The following is a 16,445-nucleotide window of genomic DNA, read 5'->3' as shown; positions in this document are numbered from 1 at the left end:
GAATGACTGAGCACTATAATAATTGGTCTTAAGTGTGACTGTGGATAGGGATACTAAAAACTAGATTTATAGAACAAAGTATAAGGATGTAAGTCGTGTATGTCTCAACAGATATTCATTCCCTTTACTTCCCTGTATGACATTTAGACAAGTGATTTCAGCCCTCCTTGCCATTAGTTGTGGAACTGTGTTTGGTTTCCTGGCAGGATGTGGAGAGCTATGACCCCATTCTGAACCCAGTGCTAAACCGGGAGGTGCGCCGGACTGGTGGCCGAGTCCTCATCACGCTGGGAGACCAGGACATTGACCTGTCCCCATCCTTCGTCATCTTCCTCTCCACCCGAGACCCAACGGTAAGGCATACATTCTTTCAACACTGTGTGAAAGAGTTCAATACGACCTTTTCTATTTATTGTCCTTGTTAATTTGACTGTGTAATGAGTCATTTCTGAGAAAGTGGTTATGATGAGTTATCTACTGTACTGTAGATTTGGATATTGAATGGGAGTAGAAAACGTCTGTCATGCAGCTTTTCATACACATTTATCACAATTTTGCAGTTTTTCTTTAAAGTGATCATTGCAATGCGATGCGTTTTGGCATTGGTTTTGTGCGAATATATTTTAATGACCTAGTAGGACATGCACATAGTTGCATTGCAACATGTGGCTGCCTGTACGTTTTGAAGCCATTCCAACACTGACACACGCTTGTTTCTCTCTGGTCTCCAGGTGGAGTTCCCCCCAGACCTGTGCTCTCGTGTGACCTTCGTGAACTTCACAGTGACGCGCAGCAGCTTGCAGAGCCAGTGCCTGAACGAGGTGCTGAAGGCTGAGCGGCCCGATGTGGACGAGAAGCGCTCCGATCTCCTCAAGCTGCAGGGTGGGTCATGCGCTGAGAAATTTTAAAGTGTTCTTCCCCGGATCGGGGTGCTGGGTTGTGGCCAGTATCTGCCTAGTCTGCTCACGTCCTCCCCTTGCGCTGCATCTCAGGCGAGTTCCAGCTGCGTCTGCGACAGCTTGAGAAGTCCCTGCTGCAGGCCTTGAACGAGGTGAAGGGGCGCATCCTGGACGACGACACCATCATTACCACGCTAGAAAACCTGAAGAAGGAAGCGGCGGAGGTGACACGCAAAGTGGAGGAGACGGACATCGTCATGCAGGAAGTGGAGACGGTGTCCCAGCAGTACCTCTCTCTCTCCACTGCCTGTAGCAGCATCTACTTCACCATGGAGGCTCTCAACCAGGTGGGACAGCAGGCTGACACTGGAGGTACCTCTGGGGTCAGAACTGTGGGATGCGTATAAACTGTAAAATTTTCAAATTGTGTGCACTGTTGAGTAACTAGGTCAAAAATAATGATGCTGTGCAAGTCAGAATACAAACACTAGTGCAGATTCTACTGTTTCTTCATTGGAGCTTAAGGTGTGACTGCAGTGGTTTCCTTGTTCCAGATCCACTTCCTGTACCAGTACTCCTTGCACCTCTTCCTGGATATCTACCATACTGTGCTGTATGAGAACCCTAACCTGAAGAGTGTGACTGACCACACGCAACGCCTGTCCCTCATCACCAAGGACCTCTTCCAGGTACAGACCTGCATGTAGCACTCTCTTGCATTGCTGCCTGGTGTATATATATGCCTGTTTATAGCAGTCAAGTACTTATTCTAATATCATAGAAGTCTTAATATTGCTGTATGAAAATGCACAGGGAGTCCAAGTTCTGTTAGAGCCCCTCATACTTTTGTTTCCTTCCACAGATTGCTTTCAACAGAGTGGCAAGAGGTATGCTGCACCAAGATCACATCACATTTGCCATGCTTCTGGCCAGGATCAATCTCAAAGGCATGACCAGGTAAAGAAAGCTTTGTTCTTAAGCAACTCGAGGAATACCTTAGCCATCTAGGCCTGTAACAGTGAAGAGTATGTTTTGGTGACTCCTATAAATTTACAAAAAAAATGTTTTGCCTACACTGATGAATTGCATGGTATGAGTTTAGTTTAGAGGAAGTATCTATTTTTCTTTTTTCCTCTCTTCCTAAAACCTCTTTCCTTACTTGTTGAAGAAGAATATAAACTAATCATGTTGCCTTATCCAAAATCTCAGAGGCCACAGGACTGCATTACTTCTCTCTGCATCTAATATTTTAATTGAATTGAAGATGCAAGGCTGATGTTCCAGAAATCAATGGCTCATATTTTTCCTCCAGCGAACCCTCTTTTGATCCCGAGTTCCAGCATTTCCTGCGAGGGAAGGAGATTGTGCTGACTGGGACCATCTTGCCAAAGGTCAAAGGGCTGAGCACTGAGCAGACCGAGGGCATGATCAGACTGAGCCGCCTGCCTGCCTTCAAGGACATTGTCTCCAAGGTTGAGGCTGACGAGGTGAGTAGAATCTCCTTGCCATTGCAACATTAGTGGCTCATCATAGTTAATCTCCCTGTCCATTTAACTACATGGCTTATTGAATCGAGGTGTGATTGAAGTTAACATTAAACACGTAACACAGAGATTGAGCCCATCTAGCTCATTTGGTTGTTAGGAGCTTATTTGTTCAAGAATCTCATTTTGAAGGAAGGAAGGCAAGTTATGGAACAATGTGGCTGGGTAACATGCTCCAGAACCCTCTGTGTAAACCAAAGTGCCTCCTGTTCTCTGGTTTTAATTCACTTCAGTGTTTCCACTGGTGTTCATCTGGTTCATGTCTCATTTTGTTTTGTTTCCTCTTGTTTCAGCAATTCTTTATGTGGCTGGAGAGTAACTCGCCAGAGCTGTCGGTACCATACCTCTGGACTGAAGAAAAAACATCCAGTGAGTGTCCCCACTGCTGCACAGCTGATTTAAACCCGACTCTGGCTCATTGATATAGCTGGTGTTAACATCTGTATATGTATGGTTTTCTGTGTTTCCAGTACGTGAACTGAGTGCAGAAACATTAACATCTAGTGGCACAGCGAGTTCATTTTATACATGAAAAACTGTGCACGGTTTCACTCATATGACCCTTACTCCTGCCCGTTTTCTCTCCCTGCCCAGCTCCTATTGGCCAGGCCATTCACCAGCTCCTGCTGATCCAGGCCTTCCGGCCCGACCGCCTGCTGGCCATGTCCCACATCTTCGTGTCCAAGGTCCTGGGAGAGAGCTTCATGGCCATCATCGAGCAGCCACTGGACCTCGGCAGTATTGTGGACACCGAGGTAACCTTCCTCAGTGGGTTACCAAGGCGTTCTCTAAAACATCACATTTTATTATTGTTTTTACATGATTTGTTCCTTACTGTTTTTTACAAGAGGAAGAATATCAAACTGCTCTATTATCTTGTATTTAAACCACTGACTGCAGGCAGTGAGAAATTTTATTTTCCCTCAAATCTCTTTAGATACGGTGACGTCGGCTCCGTTAGAAGCCAGCCATCACCGAACAAATATAAGTGGTCTGATGGACATGACCCATAACTGATTCTTAAACTAAAGATTTTAGTGTCATGAGACGCCATGTATTATCCACTATTCCTGTAATAAGCACTCTAGGCTTGGAGTGCACTGCTGCTGCTGATGAAATGTTTTGTGACCTGTGTTTGTGTTGGCAGGTGAAGCCCAGTACTCCAGTCTTGATGTGCTCCGTCCCTGGCTATGACGCCAGCGGTCTTGTGAGAGATTTGGCTGCTGAACAGAACAAACAAATTACATCTGTTTCTATTGGTAAGAAAAATGAGAGGATCTAGTTTTTTTTTCTCAAGTTTTCAAATTCTGTAGGCTTTTAATCCAAAACTGAACAAGGTATGTTGGTGTTTGATTGTATTAACAAATGGAGAAGTCTGAGATGCATTAAAAATGTCACTTTCCTGTAGGATCTGCTGAGGGATTCAACAAAGCAGACAGGGACATCAACACAGCAGTCAAGTCTGGCAGGTGGGTGTGACAACCAGGAACTTGCACTCATTTACCTCAGCAATCCTCTAGGAACTGTGCTTAAAGGCAAGATTACAAGGGTTGTCCAGTGTGTCCTCTTTGTTCTCCGTTAAAATATATTGAAGACATGCATTTTGCTTTTAGAATTAGATTTATAGGTTATATGTGCACTACCTTTCCAAGTGAAGTTTTATAGCACGCGAGGTTTCATCATTTCCTGGGGGACATTATTTTTTTCACATTTCAAAAAATGTTTAAAAAAAAAGAATGATTTGTCCTCTAAGCAGTGTCTTTGAAGTTCTGTAGCGTGGAGTTGACTGACTTGTTTGTGGGTAAGCAGTGGTGAGATCAGTGAGGCTGTGCTGTAACTGTTGGGATGATGATTGCAGGTGGGTGATGCTGGAGAACGTTCACCTGGCTCCTGGGTGGCTGATGCAGCTGGAGAAGAAGCTCCACTCCATGCAGCCCCACGCCAGCTTCCGCCTCTTCCTCACCATGGAGATCAACCCCAAGGTCAGCTTCTCTCTGGCACTTTCCATTATTGTATCAGATTCTGTATTTTAATTTCCTTTTCAAATGAAGGTCAGCAAACTGCCTGGTAAGGAGGAAGTGCTCGAAGAATGTGACGGTTTTAGTCACATTCTCGCAACCTCAACATGATCTACACCACATTTTAGTATCGCTTCCAAAGCTGAAGCACTTGTTTTTAACTCGAGAATTCAGCGTGTTACCTCATCCGCTGCCCTTCCTCCCCAGGTGCCGGTGAACCTGCTGCGTGCCGGGCGCATCTTCGTGTTCGAGCCGCCTCCCGGCGTGAAGGCGAACATGCTGAGGACCTTCAGCAGCATCCCTGTCTCCCGCATGTGCAAGGTGAGGGCCCACTCCGACATATCTCTGCATTACGGAACAGGAGCCAGATTTTTCATTGACATGAGAGGTTGTGGTTGTGTTGAAGTACAAAGAAATCTCACGAATACCCACAAGCAACAGCAAACCCAGTGTGAGGAAAGGAAGACTGTCGTGTTCTTGGAGAAGTGTTTTGTAAGGAATAACACGGCTTCAGGAAGTTGTATGCTGACCCGATTGTCCCTGTGCCATGCAGGCCCCGAACGAGCGTGCCCGCCTGTACTTCCTCCTGGCTTGGTTCCACGCCATCATCCAGGAGCGGCTGCGCTATGCCCCGCTGGGCTGGTCCAAGAAGTACGAATTTGGGGAGTCGGACCTGCGCTCAGCCTGCGACACAGTGGACACCTGGCTGGATGACACCGCCAAGGTAAGGACTGCCTGATCCACACGCATTGACACATGCCTGCTTTAACACCATGTTCTCCTCTGTGCCAGCCTGATAAAATTGTCAATTTTCAATGTATATACTGGCCAAATTTTTACATTTGCTTATCTCATGAGATAGTGAGCTGGAATCAAATAGTTTGCTTTAAAGGAGTATATAAGGTGCCATAACTGCAGGTCTGTTCCTGCCCAATCATTTAGAACGGTATCTTAGTAATGTTCCTTCATTAGTTTTGGACTATTTCTGAAAATGAATTCCTGTTTCTATATACTTGTAACACCCGAGCCTGGATGTTAAAGAATGTACCTAACCACAGGGTCGGCAGAACATCTCTCCTGACAAGATCCCTTGGGCAGCCCTGAAGACGCTGATGGCACAGTCCATCTATGGCGGGCGAGTTGACAATGAGTTTGACCAGAGACTGCTCAACACCTTCCTGGAGCGCATCTTCACCACATCCAGCTTCGACAGCGACTTCAAACTGGCCTTTAAGGTCGACGGTCACAAGGATATCAAGATGCCTGATGGCATTCGGTAATCCTGGTGTTGTTTTGCATCCATTTAAATTCAACATATAACTGAAAGTTGGTGACATCTGTAGGACCTTAGCCAGACTATGAGGGTGATGATGCGTGTTGACTCAGTGATCCTGTCTTGTCAATTCAGGCGGGAGGAGTTTGTGCACTGGGTGGAGATGCTCCCTGACACTCAGACTCCATCCTGGCTGGGGCTGCCAAGCAACGCTGAGAAGGTCCTCCTCACAACACAGGGTAAAAGGCTTCTCTAACGCTTTTCACGATTTACAGATTGGCAAGAGGTTGACAAAAAGGGGTTCCGTCTCTGCTCAGCTCTTGAAAGCTTTCACTCTCCCGTGTGTATTCCTCCATTAACATCTCTTGTGGTTTTTCCTCCTCTTTCTAACTCATCTTGTTTTTACAGACCACTTGCTCAAGACGGTTTGTTGAAATGTGTCATTTTCCCCTCTGCTTCTGACAGAACATCCTTGAGCATGTGCACAGTTGAGAAAATAGTGAAGTTACACAGTACCATCTCCAGTCTGCTTCATTCTCATACACCATTCATTTTCCAGTTTGTGGCAGTCTCAAGGAATGGTATATATCTTGATGAAGACCGCGGTCCATCCAGAATGATTAGTCAGCAAGCTTACTTTGCAAAGTTGTTCCTGCTGTTTGGAACCTGTCAGTTGAAGAGCTGGTCTGGTATCCCCACAGCGCTTCACCTGACCCACCAGTCCTGTGGCTGCTTCGCAAACGTGCACATGTGAACGCATCTGTTCTGTTCCTAGCTGTGTCGTTACAATAAGGGTCTTCTCATCCTCCAGCAACTGTTCACTTTCACTGCATTTTACTAACCATCATGTCACCAGCACGGTTTTCCCAAGCCACTCAAGTCTTTGTCATTTGCTTTTTTTTCTGCTTTCAGTCTTTCATTTGCTTGTTGCAGAATTTGTTTTTAGTTTCTGTGTATGTTTTAGAGTTAAAAATGCATGATCATTTCAGCAGCAGCTTTGTGAAATAGTCAAGACTTGTTTCTGCACTTAAGAGAAATCACTGGGTTTTAATTGGTACATTGTGAAATTGGTATAAGAATTTGGAACCAGTCAGAAGTTGCAGAAAGCCCTGTAGAGTGTGTTTTTTTTAATTTTTTGGCAAGACGGTTATAATTTTTTTATTAGTAAAATGCATTGGTGTGCTTCAATTTTGTTTTACTTCCCTGCCTTGCCCCCCTCCCTCCAACCTGCTGCCCATACTGCTGGGGCTCAGGCATTGACATGATGGGCAAGATGCTGAAAATGCAGATGCTGGAGGATGAGGATGACCTCGCCTATGAGACCGAGAAGAAGCAGCGCACGAGCTCCACGTCCGACGGGCAGCCCGCGTGGATGAGGACCCTGCACACCACTGCCTGCAACTGGCTGCAGCTCATCCCCCAGTCTGTCAACCCTCTCAAACGCACTGTTGAGAACATCAAGGTGAGGCTCCTCCATGTGGCCCGGATGCTCTCTCAGCACCCAGGGACTCTCCAGACCAGCCTCTTTTCCACCTCTCTTACCTTAGGGGTCGTAGGGGCCAATTCAAAGATGTAAATTTAACTCTTGTGTGGACATCTCAAAGTATAGACTGACCTACAAGGCTCTGAATAATGGAGTGAATTTATAAGGCCACAGTGCATGTGTGCTTCTGTGTTGGAGTGGGCTGCCAGTGGTTTAAGTGTTGCTGCGGTAGCTATGAACTGATGTCCTTTTGGCCCGGCAGGACCCCCTGTTCCGCTTCTTTGAGAGGGAGGTGAAGATGGGCGCACGACTGCTCCAGGATGTGCGCCAGGACCTGGCAGATGTGGTGCAGGTGTGCGAGGGCAAAAAGAAGCAGACCAACTACCTGCGCACGCTCATCAACGACCTGGTCAAGGGTAGGTGCCTGAGCAAAAACCCAGAGCCCTTATCTTGTCCTGTTTAGCTGGAATCCCTTAGGAATCACCGTCTTTGTTTTATTACCCACCCAGCAAACTTGCTTATTTAATGAATTTCTTTTTGAATGTCGTTGCTTTTTAACACCTAGAAGTGATAACACAAGGCGTACGTGAGTCTGACATTACACTAACTCATTCTGCATGAATCCTAGGTGACTTAGGCAATGTAGCTGCCATCTCTGAAAGACTCTTTTTTTTTCCAGGCATCCTGCCTCACAGCTGGTCTCGCTATACAGTCCCAGCCTCCATGACTGTAATCCAGTGGGTGGCTGATTTCAGCGATCGGGTGAAGCAGCTGCAGGTGATCTCCCAGGGAGCAGCCAGCGGAGGAGCAAAGGAGCTGAAGGTAGTGCTTCCTGTGAATGGAAAATCCTTAAGATCTCACCTGCAGCTAATTGCATTGCTACACAATGAGTTGCACAATGTTTTTTACTTGATGCGTCTCTAATCAAAGAGCATCTTCTTCCGTTTCAGACTTTTTAACATTATGGTGCTAGTCAGCCTTCTTGACTTTTTTTTTTATCATTTGTGGTTCTCCAGAATATCCATGTTTGCTTGGGAAGCCTGTTTGTTCCAGAGGCCTACATTACAGCCACACGTCAGTACGTGGCTCAAGCCAACAGCTGGTCCCTGGAGGAGCTGTGTCTGGAGGTCAATGTCACCACGTCCCAGGGTGCCGCCCTCGATGCCTGCAGCTTTGGCATCAAAGGTCAGTTTGAGGTCCTGAAGCTGTGGCAGCTCGGCTCGTCGACAGCATCAAGTAAATGATTTGCCTTCACTTTGTGATTGCAGTGTTTTTGCTCATTTAAATGTTCTAAGAGTATATAGCACCCACAGGGTGTGTCATGTGTGTCATGAGTTGGCATAAAAAAGTGAAACCCCTGGTATTCTGATGTCATCAGATGCCTCCGTTTCCGTTATGCTAACACTTGGTCGCCCCCAGGTCTGAAGCTCCAGGGTGCCACCTGCAGCAACAACAAGCTGTCCCTGTCCACCGCCATCTCCACAGAGTTGCCCCTCACTCAGCTGCGCTGGATTAAACAGATGAGTGCTGACAGGAAGGCCAACACGGTGAGCCTCGCTGTCCTTCCCCGTCTCCCTTAAGGCCAGGCCTGCCAGCCATCAGTACTAATCCCATCAGCTGATTGTTCTAGATTTGTATTCAAGCTCTTCTGTGCTGCCCCTCACTTCCTGCTAATACAAACATCATAAGCAAGAGTATTGTCAATTCCCAGTACTGGTTTTGGAAGAGGAAAGAATCCCTCACTTTGCACCTTTTCACCCCACTGGTGGATGAACAAATCTTGCTGCCAGATGCTCCATGCTTACATTTTGCCATTAACTTCCAAGAAGCAAATAATGTGATCAGTTAATAACCAGTATTCCCAAATACTGCTGCAAGCTGAAGAACAAATTACGTTTTTTAAAAAGCATTGCTTTTGTTAACATAGGAGCATTGTGACTTTTGATTTTCAAAGAGTTTGTTATAACTAAAATTGGAGACAATTCTGTAAAGCGTGAAATTCCGTAATTTGGATAATGTTCTACAAAAACTCTACAAAAAATAGTGATAGAGCCACATTGAAGCGTCAAAAACCATTCAATTAAATCACAAATTTTATCTCCTTTTGTCCATCCCAGGCTGAAACCCAGGACATTCTATCAGAAAACGTTTCAGTAATTTGAAGAAAAATAATTGCAACATTTTTAACTTCTGCCAGTTTCCTCAGCGAGTTTCTAAGCCTCTCTGTGGACAAAGTATTGTAAAATGAAAGTAGAGGCAACTTAATCAGAATCAGCAGAAACATCAGGATACTTCCAGTGCACAGCTGTTCACATGCCTAATTCAAGAAAAACAGACTGCTTTTAGTGAAAACACGATGTAGACCTTTGTGTGCTATTTGAACACAATCCACTGCTTTCAATAAGGCAACGGTCCTTAATGTTTTTTGCTTTCTCCTCTTAGGTTACTCTGCCTGTGTACCTGAATTTCACTCGTGCTGATCTGATCTTTACGGTCGACTTTGATATCGCAACTAAGGAGGACCCCCACAGCTTCTATGAGCGAGGAGTGGCTGTGCTTTGCACTGAGTAAACGCATCACAGCTCCAACGTTTAACTATAACTTTCTAGAGGAAAATCAAGTAACCATAGTCAACAGTTTAACTGCATTAGAACTACATAAGCTCATTATACTTTGAAAGGGAGATCAGAGTGTCTGAGACATGTTGGCGGATGGCCTGAGATGGAGAAAGTGAGGGTTAGTTGGCAAGGATGGTTTTTACGAAGGAATCTGCATATTTTATGGAGGGAAAATGAAAAGTTGAAAAGTGTGTGTTACCCATGTCAAAATACATAATAAAATGTCTCCATTGTCTTTGGTGTCATTCCTTCCTTAACTGGATGAGTGTAGTTATGTACCAGAAATATTCATCTAATGCACCCTCTAGAGGTGAAAAGCAGACTTGAACTAAAGATTCTTCTATCACTCCAACCTCCTTGAACAAGGATGAGAGCACTTTCTGTTGATATGAGCCTTTCCGGTGGGTTCATTGTTTAAAGTGTCTGTGATATTCCTGGACTTAGTGCTTCTATTTTTTAACGATAGGTGAAGTAGTAGTATTTATTACACAGTCATGTTCTGATTAAAAAACAAGAATGATCAATAAAAGTATTACACCAGGAAGCTCATAGATTAAAAAAACTAAATCATAAATTATTTTATATATTACACCCTATTCAACTTTGACAAAAGGACATCCTTAAACTGTTCTGAACTTGGTACTGTAATAGTTATAAATTCTGCATCAAGAATGTTGCATCTAAAATGCATAATCCAAATGGACAGTATTCTGTGAGACGATATGATAGTATGTTCCTGCTGTCATCAATTCTTGCTCTGTGAGAATATACAGTTGTGTGGTCAGTTATCATATCAACATTGGATGTTACATGACTATGTGTTTCATGGTCTGTAGGAAAGCAACTAAGTACTTTTGCAAGTAGAATCTGACACTACCTCCCCTTAATCTTCACTGACAATTTGTCACTTCACTGAGTGGAGAGCAGGCAGGCATCTTAACTGAACCTACTACAGCATCATGTCCTGGGTTAACCAAAAGCCCTGATAGGTGACTCCAATAAGAAATTGTAAAAGAGTTCCAAAAATACTATTTGATCTGCATTTAGATCTTGAGGTTTGAAGATGGTATTTTAGAATAAAAATACTACTTTGCCATTAGCCATTAATTTTAGCCAGTGTGGAATTTAACAGCAGCAGTAGAAATGTGTAGATTTATTGGACAGTTTTGTATAAAATCACACCTATGGGACTACTTCTAATCCAGGTAAAATTTGAAGCCACAGTAAATGGAATCTGTCTCAAGCTGCAACATTCCAGCCATGCATTAGAGCTGCACAAAGGAAACTTACATTGAGGTGAAAGTCTTGTAATGCCTCCTCTTAGTTCCTCAAAAAAACATATGTAACAGTTTCTAAGGGAAAACTGTTGGAATAAAGGAGGAAGACTTGAAAAATAACAGGCAAACAAATATAGCAAATTTCAGATAATGTGAAAGTTTTAAAATGCTGAAAGTATTCAAACGGTTTTAGAATTTGTTCACCCGTGATAAACTTTATTGTGATTTTATCATGCAAATAAACTGCATTCACAAAAAAACAGGGTTCTTGATTACCCTTGTGATTTTTAACAATTTTCAAAATCATACTCAAAACTCAAATGTCCAAGGAAAAAAAAAGTGCATTGGGAAAGTTAGTGCATCATGAACTGCTTCGGACAATTACGTGTTGTTCATCAGCAGCAGAAAGGATTTCAGTTCTTCACTCTGTGTCCTGAAAGAAATTGTAAAATCAATTACTAAAGGCACCTAATGTCAGAGCCAATAACAATATCACAACCAAGAAACATCATGCTGCCGGCAGTAATAAGTACTCATCTCACTCCTCAACTGGACTGGGACTTGGGAACAGAACAGCCTACCTCCAGCTCAACTGTCCGCTGTTTCTTCCTGAGGCAGCGTTCGCCAGACTCGGCCCCCGGGAACCCCGACTTGCGCTTGGGGAGGAACGCTAGTGGCTCAGGACTTCCGGGGGACCCCTCCTCAGATCTGGGGTGCGCTCTGAGAGACCCAGTCCAGCTCCTGTATGAGGTGCTTGTGGGCAGCCGGGCTGGGGTGAAGCTTAGGAAGGCAAACTGTCCGGGTGTGGAGAGTGAAGCCTCTGTATGCACTCCTGAGTCCACAGGCATCTCCCTCCAGCCCTTGCCACCCCTTGGGGACACAGGTTCCCCAAATTTCACCTCCGAGTCACTGGAGGACTTCATCTGGACATCAGAAGGCAGCTGTAATTCACCCAGTTTCACAGAGTCGCCTCTCTTCCCCGGGGCCTTGGGAGAGGAGGCTGGCACGGCTGTCACTGACCTTGTCCTGGACCTCAATCCACTGCCCCCCTGGATTCGGCTCCGGGAACACCTGGACGTATCCGAGGAGTCCTCAGAGCTGCCGTCATACGGGTCCAAAGACTGTGGAGAAGCAGGTGAAAAATCCAAGCAGAATTGACATTGGAACAGATCCGGAGAAGAATACACCTGAACTCCTTTGATTTTAACTCAGGATTATTAATACTGGTACTACAACCTTGCACATAAATGGCTTTAGTCAAGACTCGAGACTATGGAGACTGCCCAACACAATTCCAAGGCTCTTACCGGGATGGGTTATCCAGGTCCAGTTTTCAGCCCAATTCAGATCTTAACCCAAATCAGGTCATTATTGCCCTCATGGGACAAAAGACCATAATAGGCATTCTCAGTACTTCATCAGCATGTGCTTTGAAAACACACCAGACACACCAGCTCTCCAGGAGCAGGACCTAGTGGGTCCCATTTTTTCTACTTTTGAGTATATCACTTTTTTTTCTATGAGGATGGATGAAAGTCAATTAAACCAGACAGGTAAGATTTTTCGTTTTCATTGTAGATCGCAGTATTCAGAATCGCACTCACTGGCAGGGAAGACCGGCCTCTAGGTTGCTGCACCAAAGACAGCACCTTCCTGGTAGCTCCACTCTCAGGTGTACTGGAGGCACATCCCTAGGCAAAAGAAGAACACCGAAGCACACCGTTTACCTGCCAATGACTATATCCATGAGTGTGCGCTGGTGCGCTGCATCCATGGGTGAGACCAAACACGAAATCAAGCCTTCTCTAGTCAGGATACCAGAAGCCTCTCTAAATCATCAACATCTTATGACTTGTGGAGGAGAGACAGATCAGTCTAAATAACCTCAGTCACACTAATGTACCCCTTCTTCCAAGCGGACAGCTGCATGAGACAGAAACCTGCTGCATTTCCAGACAGTGAGAACCAGAATGGACAGACACAGGAGGACACATTCATAAGAGACATAGCAGGGGAGCTGGGGCATAAGACTCACTGCCAAAGCTTCCCAGACTGAAACAATACAATCCACATTCCTTATTTAGGTTTGCTGCTCAGAAAGTTACAATACAAGCACCCATTCCACCTCCAGAAATATTCTCACACAGTTTTTGATCAGGAAAGATTCAGCACCTGAACCTGCACAGCACCTGAAAAGGGATTGTTGGTCTCCAAAAAACGCCTCCCTGGTGCACCAAGAGTTAAACTGCGCAGTAGCAGTCATTAAAGCTACGGTTCAAGATAGCGGCTGCCTTCCAAAGGTAAAACTGACACAGTCCTAGGAAGCCAGGTGGGTTCTAATGAAAAATCCAATTTTCTGTTAGCTATGTGGCAAAGCAGGGTCAAATCTGACACAATACTTAAAACCTCAGGCCATAGACTTCTCTGTGTTACAAACGTGGTTAGACAGATCTGGTCACAAGTGGATTTTCAATAATGTGACAAATGAAATTGCACTAAAGTACTGTAGTTCTCTATGCGATTGCAGACTACACCGTAGATATTAAAGGTACTGTACAGTATATTTGAATATCTATGGTGTAGAGTCTAGTGCCCTGTTAATGTTGAACAAGTGATTCATGGAGTATTTAAATATCTTACTGCATTTGAAAATGGGGGGTGGTTTTTTTTGGACCCACCAGGAATTTGAAAAGGCAGTGCGCATGTTATACCTCTTTAATGCGCCTTCAGGAAAATACTGCAAACATCCTGGTCTTGATGATGACACTTTCCAGACAGATTGCAAGGTATGATTCATAATGTGAGATCTGTTTATCTACATGAGACTGAAGGGGCCTGGTGGCAGGATGCTAAAGAATATTCTTGAGAGATATTTTCCCCGCAGGGCAGGGAAAGATCTCTATAGTCAATATCAATGTGGTGTAAGGCATCCAGGAAGGACCTCTCAATCATTTTGTTTCTGTTTACAGACTGACAGCTAAATCAGAAATCAATGTATTTACTTTTGCAATGCTCTGCCTCTTACATATACACTTAATGTTGCATCTGTAAGTCAGGCTGGTGGATGTGGTCTGGCTGTTGTGCTGTGGTAGATCTCAAGCAGTACCTCGGGGCTTGTGTCCGACTCGGAGTCTGTGCTGGATTCCACTTTACACTTCTCCTGGGGAAGATACAGGAAGCCAGAACAAATTATTGCCACAATGGAGAGCAACGAGTTACATGGTAGTGATGTTTGTGCTCGGCCCCTAAAGACCGTCCTTTAAGGGAGAGAAGTGACCTTGAATTGCACAGTAATCAAACTTGATTTTGATTTAATTCAGTTTTTCACTGTCACTTCTACTACCAGGCATTTCATTTGATCCAGAACTATTCCCTAACGCTCTGATGCTGCAGTCCTTACCCGTACTGCACTGAATTTCAACAGCACATGAACCCTATTTTCTCTGCCCTTTGCTCTATCTCAGAGCATTTATGACAGAGGGATTTTGCGGCCTTGCAAAGCCTCCTCCTTATCTGTCTGAACTTGTGCAAGGTTGTACTCAGCAGGCGATGCCCTTCTTTGTCTCCCACTGAACCCACACTGCTACTCTCGGTTCCTGCCTCTTTGACATCTTTTACCCCAGACTATCTTTAACTATGTTCCAGGACAAATAAAATGTTGACCTTTAAGAAAAAGTTTTAGATTTTTTGTTCATTAGGGTTTTCAGTTAAGATAGTTAATTTCCCATCTGTAATAGTGCCCCTGGTCCATATCTGGACAATGACAGTGCTGCTGTCACTGTTGAAAACTAACTTAGGTAGAGGCTGAGACAGTGCCTGAAATCACTAAATTGCTGTTTAATTTGCCACGACATAAAATAAGAAACTTATAACAGAAGTACCTTTCTCTCCTGGCTGCACATTTTCTAATGCAACACGTGCTTTATGACATTCTCACCATGTACTTGAATGCCAGCCTGTCCACACTGTCTGAGGTTTTCCTTGCATCTTTGCCATCATTAAACCCTGTTAGGAATACATGGGCAACAGAACACAAGTCAGCTCTTAACTAAATATCAACTTATATTCCAGTCAGCACTGGGGATGTCTTTGTGCAGCACCATTTAAATCATAAAGCCTTAACACAAAGGCGTCTTCATGAAACCCGAATAATTTCACCAGAATAACAAATCTCTCTGTAAGCATCCCTATTGCATTAGCATAGTGCTACAACAGTGCTGTTTGCCGCTATACATACACTGAGCATCAAAATACAGTTCTTATTTCTATCTACAACAAGGATCCAGGGTTTAGGAAAGCGACACAATACTTCAAAGCAGTTCTGGTCAAGTGGGGTGAAAACTTTATTTGTAAACACGTGCCCTGCGCACTTGGTGTCGCCTCCCTGATTCACAATTCAGTTCGGTGTATTTACAGGTGCACACTTACATGTTACGGATGTGTAACTATGCCTACGGTACCATTTTCAATATCGGTTTTCTGAAATATTGTACATGCCGAATAGACGGCGAGATTTTTATTTTCCTTAACGTCGCCGCAAAATTAAATAAATGTTTGTTTCGTTGAAAAAAAAAGGCTAGAAACAATTCCGGGTGAAGAGCAGAGAAAGCTGATGAATACACAAAAAATTGCTTACTGCGGGGCAAAATGCAGCCGCACACCACGGTCTGGAAAACGTGCATTTTAAGCAGGTAAGACTAATTTAAATAGGTGTTGTTAATACTTTGCATTTTACCTTGCTCCGCCTGTTTCTGCCTCCGCTTTCTGCGCCTATCCGACATTCTGCCTTCTACAAACACTTGCGTTTGGCGCCCCCTTAGGCCAAAGAAGGACGCTGCACGTCGGGAAGCCCGGACTCCAGCGCATCGTTGATATTGTTTGAAGGGGGTTATTTACAAGCGAAAGAGAAGAGGTACTCTTAATAGCTGTCATTTTAACGTTGGACTTTTTCATAGAGTCATGCAATAACATCAGTCAGCCGCCTTGCCTGAAGTATTGCTGTACGTATTGTTGCGGTTTACAGGTCTCAAAGGATATCGCGTGGTATTACAATATTTAGACTCAACTGTTGTATGCAAGAAGTGATGAGTGAAAAGTTTGGGTATTATTTCCCTGGAGTATTTTTTATAAGTAATTCTAAAAAAAATGTTTGAAATTGTTGCATCTAAGCAAGAACGCTCAAAGGATTTTTGTAAAACTAGAAGTACATGCAGACTGAACACAACATTGGATCTTACCGAGATTCAACTTTGGAGTCCTAGACCAGACTCGGGATACAAAACATAGAGACGTTTTGGGACTGGGTTTGCTTTGGAAAACGTCTGTAACAGCTG

At 44.3% G+C, this 16,445-nt stretch overlaps 2 protein-coding genes across 4 annotated transcripts in view; one reads left to right on the top strand and one right to left on the bottom strand.

Annotated features, from left to right (window-relative positions):
* The window catches only part of dync1h1 (dynein, cytoplasmic 1, heavy chain 1), a 43,085-nt gene extending 33,015 nt beyond the window's left edge, over window positions 1-10,070 (top strand). For all 3 annotated transcript variants that reach the window (XM_088924824.1, XM_088924823.1, XM_088924822.1), the window contains exons 58-78: window positions 207-353; window positions 732-882; window positions 993-1,246; window positions 1,454-1,588; window positions 1,762-1,856; window positions 2,212-2,386; window positions 2,737-2,812; window positions 3,038-3,198; window positions 3,591-3,702; window positions 3,852-3,912; window positions 4,302-4,425; window positions 4,669-4,782; window positions 5,015-5,185; window positions 5,520-5,737; window positions 5,870-5,973; window positions 6,988-7,196; window positions 7,480-7,633; window positions 7,897-8,039; window positions 8,234-8,402; window positions 8,637-8,764; window positions 9,660-10,070. In XM_088924824.1, the coding sequence (XP_088780950.1) occupies window positions 207-353; window positions 732-882; window positions 993-1,246; window positions 1,454-1,588; window positions 1,762-1,856; window positions 2,212-2,386; window positions 2,737-2,812; window positions 3,038-3,198; window positions 3,591-3,702; window positions 3,852-3,912; window positions 4,302-4,425; window positions 4,669-4,782; window positions 5,015-5,185; window positions 5,520-5,737; window positions 5,870-5,973; window positions 6,988-7,196; window positions 7,480-7,633; window positions 7,897-8,039; window positions 8,234-8,402; window positions 8,637-8,764; window positions 9,660-9,788 (3,030 nt within the window). In that variant the 3' untranslated portion in view covers window positions 9,789-10,070. The remainder of the gene's footprint in view (window positions 1-206; window positions 354-731; window positions 883-992; window positions 1,247-1,453; window positions 1,589-1,761; window positions 1,857-2,211; window positions 2,387-2,736; window positions 2,813-3,037; window positions 3,199-3,590; window positions 3,703-3,851; window positions 3,913-4,301; window positions 4,426-4,668; window positions 4,783-5,014; window positions 5,186-5,519; window positions 5,738-5,869; window positions 5,974-6,987; window positions 7,197-7,479; window positions 7,634-7,896; window positions 8,040-8,233; window positions 8,403-8,636; window positions 8,765-9,659) is intronic.
* Window positions 10,071-11,657: 1,587 nt separating this feature from the next.
* Window positions 11,658-15,893, bottom strand: LOC148828181 (uncharacterized). The gene is made up of 5 exons (XM_088925177.1): window positions 15,848-15,893; window positions 15,050-15,117; window positions 14,219-14,272; window positions 12,717-12,803; window positions 11,658-12,233 (listed from the first exon to the last, which is right to left on the bottom strand). The coding sequence occupies exons 1-5, from the start codon at window positions 15,891-15,893 to the stop codon at window positions 11,658-11,660; spliced, it is 831 nt and encodes a 276-aa protein (XP_088781303.1).
* Between the last annotated feature and the right edge of the window lie 552 nt (window positions 15,894-16,445).

This window comes from Atractosteus spatula, chromosome 9, assembly GCF_055471065.1.
Source record: "Atractosteus spatula isolate fAtrSpa1 chromosome 9, fAtrSpa1.hap1, whole genome shotgun sequence".
NCBI lineage: Eukaryota > Metazoa > Chordata > Actinopteri > Semionotiformes > Lepisosteidae > Atractosteus > Atractosteus spatula.
This window is presented reverse-complemented; position numbering and strand designations above follow the sequence as displayed.

Coding starts and splice junctions, on each gene's coding strand:
- LOC148828181 (XM_088925177.1), bottom strand. CDS start 15,893: ATGTCGGATAGGCGCAGAAAGCGGAGGCAGAAACAGGCGGAGCAAG. Junction 12,804..14,218: donor AGTCGGACACAAGCCCCGAG/GTACTGCTTGAG, acceptor TCTTTTGCCTAG/GGATGTGCCTCCAGTACACC. Junction 12,234..12,716: donor GAGGCCGGTCTTCCCTGCCA/GTGAGTGCGATT, acceptor GCTTCTCCACAG/TCTTTGGACCCGTATGACGG.